The 10021-nt window shown below is 47.6% G+C and overlaps 1 protein-coding gene across 1 annotated transcript; it reads left to right on the top strand.

The window, feature by feature from the left end:
• Positions 1–3803: 3803 nt before the first annotated feature.
• insyn1 (inhibitory synaptic factor 1) lies at positions 3804–8497 on the top strand. The gene is made up of 2 exons (XM_007909398.2): positions 3804–3905; positions 7533–8497. Exons 1-2 carry the CDS (start codon positions 3834–3836, stop codon positions 8346–8348), a joined length of 888 nt encoding a protein of 295 aa, XP_007907589.2. The 5' UTR covers positions 3804–3833; the 3' UTR covers positions 8349–8497.
• The last annotated feature ends 1524 nt before the right edge of the window (positions 8498–10021 follow it).

Genomic DNA, 10021 nt, shown 5'->3' with positions numbered 1-10021 from the left:
CGCTTCTGTTTACCAGAGGTAAGTAGGAACCCGGTTGTTAGTCGATTGGTGGATTGCTTTTCCGGGGGTAATAAACCCTTCAAAAAATAAATAATAAATTGGTCACTTCAATCCACGACTGTTTGTTTTGCCCACAAAATATACAGTCGATTCACTTCACAGTATATTCTGTGAAGCGCTTTGAGACGTCTCGAAGACGTGATGTGGCTCTATATCAAATGCAAGAGTTTTATTATTATTATTATAAATGCTGTAAAATTGTAACTGATGTGACCTTTATGGCCCTTGAGCTGACTCACATTCTTCGCAGTTAAGTCTGGAAAATAACGGCGTTGAGCCCTCTTGTGGCTGATATTGTATTGAATTCCTGTCGGCTACAGAGTGGATTTCATTTCGACGATTCCATAAACAGCTGTGAGAAAGCTCAGGCAAACCTTTGAGGGACCTCAGTTGTATTTGACTGCAGGGGACATGAAGAGCCTTCAATATCGTGAGCAGCCCTCAGTATTTTATTGCTATAATTCAGTGTTGTTTGATATCTTTTTGACAAACGAACAGATATAGAATAACCCAATAGGTAGTATTGATGTTTACAAAGGCCATGTTGTTACAATATAATAATAATAATAATCCTTGCATTTGATACAGCGCCTTATCACGTCGTCGAGACGTCTCAAAGCGCTTCACAGAATACCCTGTAAAGTGAATTGTCTGTGTATTTTGTGGGCGAAATCGCCCACAAGGTGCGAGAATACCAAAACACATGCTGGGTCTCAGATACAAATATAATTGAAAGTTACTGTCTATTCTGCAACACTTCAAAAGCAATAACGGGTCACTTTAATTCAATTCACTTTACAGCATATTCTGTGAAGGGCTTTGAGGCGTCTAGAAGACGTGAAAAGCGCTATATCAAATGCAAGGATTATTATTATTATTATTATTATTATCACGCTTCCACAGTAGGATTATTTATTGTGTTTTTGATTCTCGAAGAAAATCACACACACAATAACCTGCATTTAAAACCTCCATTTGTCTGGAGCTGATTTTCCCCTGAAAAAGGTGCCAGTCTGCAAATTGAAATGGTAGAATAACCTGCAGACTCACAGTGATGTGTGGGGGTTGCTGAGAAAGCAATGAGTGCGGTTCCTTTGCCAAAAAAAATTCCACCTCTTTTGGTTTCTCTCTCTCTCTCTCTTTCTCTCTTTCTCTCTCGCTCTCTCTCCCTATCACCTTAAAAAATTCCACCTCTTTTGGCTTCCACCCTCTTCCCCCATTCTCTCTCTCCATTACCATCCATTTGTTCCTCAGTATGTGAGTGTTTGTGTGTGTGGGGGGTGTGTGGGGGGGTTGTGTGTGGGGGTGAGGGCAGTGACTGTGTTGTGTGCTGTTGGTGGGGGGAAAAAAAATTGCATTCGCTGATTTGCGACGGGATCCAAAAATATTCTTGGAAAACCCCCCTGTGAAATCCGTGACCTGATATTACCGCGTTTCGCCCCCAAAATGTCCAGTCACTCCACTGTACGGTATATTCCGCGAAGCCCCTTGCGCCGCCTCGAAGACGCGATCAGGCGCTGTATCAAACCCGAGCCTTATTGTTAGTGCTACCGCTACTATTATTACATCACGCGATAGTCCTGGAGTTTGACACACAGCGCCCGATGGCGTCGTGGCGACGTCTCGAAACCCTTCGCGGAATTGGAGTGGAGTGACCGCTCGCGGGCTGAACGGAGAGGGGGAGCAAGACTGGGACAATTGGACGCAGGGAGCTGGTGAGCATCGTATCTGGGTGATGTTTCATGACAATGAACTTCATCCCCTCCCAGTCCATCCATCCATTCATCTTTCCCTCCCTCCCTCCCTCCTTCCTCCCCTCCCTCCCTCCTTCCTCCTCCCCCCCCCCCCCCCCCCCATCAGTATATATAGCTGTAACACAGCCTGTGCACACACACACACACACACCACAGATACAGACACACACGAGCCAGGTACCTGGATGGACTGTAACCTGCTGGATGCTGCGATGATGGTGATGATGGTGGTGCTGATGATGCTTTGCTCTGCAAGATGCCTGTGTGGAGTTGGCTGCTAACAGGGCTCCTCGCCACACGGTCCATGCCCGGCTTTGCAGGTGGATTTGGTGGGTGGGTGGGTGGGTGGGTGTGTGTGGACCATCGAGGAGACGAGGTGGGGGTCCCTGGAGGAGCTGGAGAAGGGGGTCTGGGGTGGGTGAGGGTCGTTTCTCCCTGAGAGAGGACCAGACAGCAGCCATGCGGAGGGTTAACAGCCAGGAGCCAGGTTGTTGGAGATCACCTTGAGCGATGTGAGAAGCCATCAGGAAACCCCAGACAACAAGACAAGACACACAACACAACACAAGACAACAAGGCTCCTCTTGTCTCTGTCTCTGTCTGTATCCCTCTCCATCTCTCCATCTCTCCATCCCTCTCCCTCTCCCTCTCTCTCCATCCCTCTCTCCCCACTGGCTGTTGTTGGCTGAGGCTTTTTTTAAAACCAGCAGCAAAAAAAGAAAAGCAAGAAAAGAATAATAATTACTGTTGTCACAGCAGAGAATAATTTTTTTTTGTTTTTAAAAAAAAAAGAAAAGAAAAAACAAAAAACCTCGCAAAGGAACGAAGGTTGTTTTGCACATCATCACAGACTCGGTTGGAGAAGCAATTTTTTTGCCAACCCCCTCCCTCTCTCCCACCCCACCCTCTCCCCTCTCCCCCCCCCAACCCCTCTCCCTCCCTCCTCTGTCTGTGTGTGTGTTGTGGAACCAGGATCTTTTCTTCTGCGTTCAGTTCTCCTCCTCCTTCTCTGCACACCTACAGCTTCTCCCTCCAACCCCCCACCACCCACCCCCCACCCCCCATCACCCCCCCCCACCCACCACATCTCCTCTCTCTCCCACCCCAACCCCCCCCCCCACCCCCCACCACCCACCACCACACAAAAAAATCTACTTCTCCAGATCTCCTCTCCACACCACATCTCCTTTGCCATCTCCTCCAATCTCTCTTCTCTCCCCCCCCCCATTATCCTTCCATCTCTTCCCCCCCCAGTTGACCCTCCATCTCTTCCCCCCCACCAGTTAACCCTCTATCTCCCCCCCCCCAGTTATCCCTCCATCTCCCCTCAAATATCCCCCATCTCTCCTCCATCTCTCCCCCTTCAAATACCTCCATCTCTCCTCCATCCCCCCAATTATCCCTCCATCTCCCCCCCCTCCCCTTCCCCCCACACCCCCCTCTCCCCCCCCCCCAAAAAAAAAATCTCCCTCTCAACTTAGTGTTTGATGCAGTGTCCTTCCCACTCAGTGTGAGGATCGCAGAGAGAGAGAGAGAGAGAGGACCAGAGAGAGAGAGAGAGAGAGAGAGAGACGGGAAACAACAGCAACAACACCACCACCACCAACAAACCAAGAAAGAAAGAAAGAAAGAAAGAAAGACAGAAAGAGAGAGAGAGAGAGAGAGAAAAAAAAACCTCAACAGAAACAACAACGACGAGGGTTCCAGGTCAGGTTGTGGCCGGCGCTGGGGGGGGTAGAAAGATGGTGAGTCCTCTCTCACTGCGCCCAACACGGCCATCAGCATCCAGCATCAGGACCAGAAACCAGGAGGAGGGGGAGGAGGAGGAGGAAGAGGATGATGGCCAAGCCAGGCCGACCCTGTGCAGCTGTGTAGAGGATGTCATCTCAGCATCAGCCACCACCCCAGGCCAGCTCTGAATGCACAGCCCAGCAGCAGCCCCCACCCTCACCCCCACCCCCCACCCCAACCCCCACCCACCCCCACCCAACCCCTCTCAGAGACACCATCAAAACTCGTATGAAAATGGTGATCGACCAGCTGGAAGTTATCCTGCACGAACTGAAAACAGTGGCCAAAGAACTCAAGGAGGTAAATAAAAACAATCCCCCCCACCCCCACCCCACCCAGAGCAGTCCTGTCCCAATTTTGCTCCATCTCTCTTCTTGCTATCTATCCCCCCACCCCCCCCCCCCCATCACTTTCCTCCTCCTCCTCTCCTCTTTTCCTCCCTCTATTCTCTCCTCTCTCTGTGTCTCAAACACACACACACACACACACATAGAAACTCTCTCCCTCTCCATCTCTCTCATACAAAACACACACAGAATTTCTGTCCTGTTCTCCAAATACAGTCTCTCTCTCTCTCTCTCTCTTCCTCTCTTAAATCATACACACACACACACACAACCTCTCTCTCTTCCAAGACACACACATACATCTCTCTCTCCTCTCTCAAATCATCACACACACATAATCTCTCTCTCTCTCAAACCCCCCCACACACACACCACTAAAATGATCCTATCAATAAAAGCACTAAACAGGCGTTTCATATAAAGCAGTGGATGTGTGTGTGTGTGTGTGTGTGTTCATATATGTTAAATCTCTGCACATTTGTCATTTTTGCAATCCTTGTCCATTTCACCACTTGTTTATCGAATGCAATGTGGATTTGATGGAGCGCTTTATAGCTGTTAAAATGAATTGAGAGAGAGAAGATAGAGGGGTGAGAGAGAGAGAGAGAAGTGTAGTGTGTGTGTGTGTGTTATACAAGGTGTTACATAAGCCTGTATTCATCCCAGCCTCTTAGCTCCCAAGAAAGAACTATTTCGTATCATGCATTTAAACTTTGAGATCTTTCCAGTGTAAAATGCTGATTTATTTTACACATCAAATCGCTACAGAGCTTTGGGAAGATCAGTGGTTAACTGGCTCCCATCTCAGGCTAACAGGAGCCCTGCACATACACACACACAGCCACTTTGAATTAAACCTCACTGATCCTAGCCCGCAGGTCTCAGAGCTAGACTCATTTCTCTCTCTCTCTCCCTGCCTTTCCTCTATTATTATTATTGTTATTAGTTTCATCCACACAGTGAAAATCACAGTATAGTGATTATATATATATATTCTGCGATGCGCTTTGAGACATCTCAATGGCGTGATACAATTATTACTATATCAAATGCAAGGATTATTATTAAAATGCCAACAAAATGCCTCGGACCTTTAGTTTGTGTTTGTTTTAGTGCCTTCGGTTAAAGGGTTAAAAAGTACCGTTTTTTAACGCTCCCTCCCTCTCTCCCATGTGCACCAAACCCTGCACTTGTTCCATATCACTAAAGCGATCATAAGGGTTTAACAGTGGCTTTGAAAGTGAATCGCTTTGCAAACAGTACGTTAAATAATCCTCTGTCCGCTTTGTCCCTTCCTGCCCCATCTTCAGGTCGTGCCTGAAGACCTTCCTGTTCGACCGTGCCTTCCCCTTCCCCTCCGACTCAGCATCATTTTCCGCCACTGTCAAGTGCTCTGGGACATTACCCAGCGTGAGGGGCACTACATAAATGCAAGTTGTTGTTGTTGTCGTTGAAGACACTGTCTGCTATATAATGGTCACTCGGTGGCGTTCAGCATTTGTGAATCAATCGAATGCTTTTTTTTTGTCTGCCCTATTTCACAAGCTTATTACCGTAACATATGGGATGATTCTCCTCGTATTCGATATAGTGCCTTATCACGTCCGTCGAGATGTCTCAATGGGCTTGGCTGGATATAATGTACAGTGTAGTGACTGTACTTTTCTGGGCGAGATGTGTGTAGATTAGGAGGGACTCCAAAAGTCAGATTGCAGTGGCACATTCCAGGCATGGATACCTCAAATAATATACCATAATAATCCTTGCATTCGACATAGCGCCTTATCATGTCGAGACTTCTCAAAGCGCTTCGCAGAATATACTGTAAAGTGGATTGACTGTGCGTTTTGTGGCGGAAACCTCGAGTTAACTGGGATGCCTGTGTGTATCACCAGTGCTTACCTCCATTCAGCCTGAGAATTGTAACCCTTTGCCCGTTGATGTAATAACACGCACACTTACTGGAATGATTTTCGGCCGCCCGCACTGGGCTATCAGTGGGTAAACACCAGTGAAGAGCTTTGCCTGGGGTATGAGGGACACACACAAATCAGGGCACATGTTAATCCTCCTTGCTATCGACACAGGGTGCTTCACGTCGGGAGGATGTGTCAAAGCCCCTTCATAGGGCAATCAATCCAGTCTTGTGGCTGTGTATTTTGTAAGCGAATATTTAAGTGCTTGAGAACGCAACAGCTCCCGTCTGCAAGCCGCCTGGCTCAAACCACACGTTTGTTTTCTAACTGGGCACCTCAAAGCATTTGACGGCTTTTACTGTAAAGTGTAGTGACTGTACATTTTGTAAGAGAACAAGGTGGCCAATGTGGACACACCAACGTGCCACAAACAACCGTGAAGTGAATGACCAATTTTATCTGGGGATTGTTGGCCAGACCATGTTTTATTTGTGTGTGTATATATAGATAATTAATATAAGTCTAATAATAATAATAATAATAATCCTTGTATTTGATATAGCGCTTTTCACGTCGGGAGGACGTCCCAAAGCGCTTCACAGAACACACTGTAAACTGAATTGACTGTATATTTGTGGGCGAACGCGGCAGCCAATTGCGCACAGCAATGTCCCACAAAGAGTCGTGGATTGAAAATGACCAATTTATTATTGTTTTTGGTTTTGGAGGGATTATTATTAGGCTCTGTGTGGAGTAAGGAAACTTGCCCAAGGTTTCGCCCTCTGCCTGGAATTGAACTCAGGTCTCTCACTTGCAAAGCGAGTGCTCTAACCACTGAGCTACAGGACTCCACAAATGTATATAAAACCAATTCATGTATATTCTAAGGTTTGCTATCTTGAATTGCAGCGACATTTGAAATACAATAAATGATTCCATTAATATAAACAATCTCTCTTTGACACTGGCTCCCGACGTGGAGTCCTGTAGAGTAGTGGTTAGCTTGCTCATCTGGCAAGGGAGAGAGTGCCTGGGTTCGATTCCTAGGTGGAGCAAAACCTTAGGCAAGTTTCCTTACTCCACACACATGCCTTTGTTTACCCAGCAATAACTAGGAACCCGGTACTTCGTTGAATGGCGGATCGCTTTCCGGGTTTAATGAGGGGATCACTCACTCCACGACTGTCTGTGGGACGCTACTGTGCGCAATCGGCTGCCGCGTTTGGCCCTCAAAATATACGGTCAACTCACCTTACAGTATACTCGGTGAAGCGCTTTGAGACGTCTCGACAACATGATGCTACTCTTTATCAAATGCAAGGGCTATCATTAGTATTGCTGCCTCCGCTCGCCTGGCTCCGGCTTTCTGCAAGTCCCCTCGTGCCCTGCTTTCCACAGTTGGTGGCCGTGCTTTCAGCCGCTATGTCCCGAAACTCCGGAGAACTCTTCCTTCATCCCTCCGCCTTGCCCCTTGCTTCCCCATGTTCCTCTTGATCTGTGCCTATGGTACCCTCCCACACTCCCTCCCCCTTCCCCCCCCCCCCATTCTAATGCTCCCCTGGGACGCTAGCTGTCCTGCGTGAGGGGCGCTATATGAATGCAAGTTGTTGTTGTTGTTGTCGTCGTCGTTGCCCAGTGGTGTAATGGTTTGCGATCCTCTGCAGGTGGTGATCCAGATCGACAAACTGACGGAGGACTTTGATTTCGAGCTGGAGCCGGACGACTGGACGATCGCCACCATCAGCAGCGGGTCGAGCAGCGACACGCTGAGAAACCAGGAGCGGGGCGGTACCTTACACGACTTCGGGCAATGGGGGTTCCTGACGCCAGACATCCTGTCCGACAGCTGGGAGTTCTGCTCCTTCCTGGAACTACCCGCCCCGCCCCGAGAGGGGACAAAGGTCAACGTGCCCCCCGACCTGCCTCATCAACCGCCCGAAGCCGACTACAGGCTGATGAACGGAGGGCTGGTGCCCAACGGGCCGGATGGGGGTGGAGCGGATTCCTCCAGCGAGGAAGCGGTGGGGGGGAGCGCTCCGGGAAACAGGGTGCTCCCCAGGACATCGGGAACCAGGGAGAGGGTGAGGTTCAGCGACAAGGTGCTTTATCACGCGCTGTGCTGCGACGATCGGGACGAGGAGGAGACAGAGACGACTGTGACGAAGGCGATGGCGGTGAAGGAGGGAGAGGTGGAGGCAGCGGTGGAGGAGGAGCAGGGGAGGAGGGTCCCGGTCACCTCCACCGTCAGCACCACAACAACAGAACCCCGGGGGACCCCGGGAAACCCAGCCAACAAACCCCAACCGGCCGCCCACAAAACACGTGCCAACTGCCAGCTGCCAGCGCCAGGGGTGACCAAAGGCAACCCTTGCACTCGGAGGAAAATCATGAAGAACAACAGCACACAGACCGTGTCCCACAAAAGCACGCAGACTCTCCTGTCCTACTGCTCGACGAGAGCTCAGCAGAACTCCAAGTGAGACCCAGGTTGGCCACCCCAAAAATTGGTGGGGGCCTTTCGTGTGGCTTCCAGGCAAATCACTTGACTTAATTCTAATGGCATCATGAGGCTCAGGGATTTTAAATAATAATAATAATAACAATGATAATATTATTGATAATAATATTGACGACGATGATGAGAATAATAAAAAAAAGACAAATGCATCTGCCGTCAAGGTGGATTCCAGATTCTTTTGCACCCACAGACCAATTGCATAAAAAAATGCACTTTAAGAATAATCGACTTTTTAAGCTTTATTTTACCTGCGATTTGAAGATTGTGGAAGGCTTTTCTCTCTCTCTCTCTCTCTCCCTCTCTCTCTCTCTATTTATTTTGTCTCTCAGACTCGATATTGTATTTAATCTTGCCTGTTTATTGTGCCTGTATATACTGCCAGCTTCCAAACGCTGCCTTTTCTGTCTGCGCTTTGCTTCCTATCGCAAATTAATAGCTGTAGATTTTTTTTCAATACGTTTCCCTTTTTTCCTTCCTTTCCTCCCACCCCCCCGCGCCCACCCCCTTTCCTCCTCCTCTTTCTGGAGACAGTTAAATCTGTCTTGGTTTTAATCCGTTCAGCTTTACGTTGTGCTGTCTATTTTAAATCCAACTGGTCCTAAAGTTCTCCCTCTCTCTGGCACTTTAGTGACCAACACAGGGGTGAGATTGGATGGAATTCTAATGGAGGAAGCAAAGGAGGGAGTGAGTTTAAAACACATCATAAGACTTCTTTTTGAACAATACGGTTAGAATAAACTGGGAAAAAACAATTCCGAAACCTTGTGATATTTAATTTTTAAACGGTGCAAAATGTGGTATATGTTTCCATAGTATTCAATCGGGAGAGTAAACCCTTTCAGTACTGAAGCTCCATTTGTTTCCTGAACTCCACAGAAAGCGACAGCTCTCTAGGATGGATTATAGTTTTACATATCATATAGGGGAGAGGAATGGTTTGAAGAAAGACGGCAAAAGGTGTCTCACCTTAAAGGCCAAACAGAAAAGCCCGCATTCACTGGGATCTTCTTCAATACAGTCCATTTGGAAGCCGGTTTCTGTTTAAAAATTGGGAAAAAGTCGGCTTCCAAATCGAAACTAATTTGAAGAATCGTCCACAATTTTGCGCCGTCTCGAATTTTAAGACAAGATCCCACAGGCTGACATCAAAACAGAAGTCGCTGGGAACTCGCAGCAGGCCAGGCAGCATCTATGGAGAGAGGAAAATTAGTTAATGCTTCAGGTCGATGATCTTTTGTCCCACAGGCAAAGACTGAGGGAAAGTTCGTCGGTGTGATTTAAATGAAAGACGTCGCCTGTTTGTAGATTTATATCGTGAGGCGTTTGGTTAACGCAAAACATTGATTCATTTACGCAATAAATGAATGTCTAGTTTTATCAAACATCTGACTCGAGTGTCAAGGTCGACTCGAAGGAATATAAGGAAGGTGCTTGTGACACGTGAAACTAAGGGGGCAAGCCCTGTATTGTCGCACAGCAAACTATGGTCATTGTATCACAAGAAAGGGGAATAAACTATTTGAAACTAATATTCTCTTAACTTACACAGCAACCTTGTTCTTTAACTGTTTCAGTGCAAATGATGAATAAATGTGCACAGTAGACGATAGGTATTCGATCAACGTGCTTGTCAGT

This window comes from Callorhinchus milii, unplaced genomic scaffold (genome assembly GCF_018977255.1).
Source record: "Callorhinchus milii isolate IMCB2004 unplaced genomic scaffold, IMCB_Cmil_1.0 Scaffold22, whole genome shotgun sequence".
NCBI classification, from domain to species: Eukaryota; Metazoa; Chordata; class Chondrichthyes; order Chimaeriformes; family Callorhinchidae; genus Callorhinchus; species Callorhinchus milii.
The sequence above is the reverse complement of the archived record's forward strand: the minus strand, read 5'-3'. Positions and strand labels throughout refer to the sequence as shown.

Excerpts from the sequence above, each read along its gene's own strand:
- insyn1 (XM_007909398.2), top strand. The coding sequence starts at position 3,834 with ATGAAAATGGTGATCGACCAGCTGGAAGTTATCCTGCACGAACTGAAA. Across the intron at positions 3,906-7,532 it reads TGGCCAAAGAACTCAAGGAG|GTGGTGATCCAGATCGACAA; the intron begins GTAAATAAAAAC and ends GATCCTCTGCAG.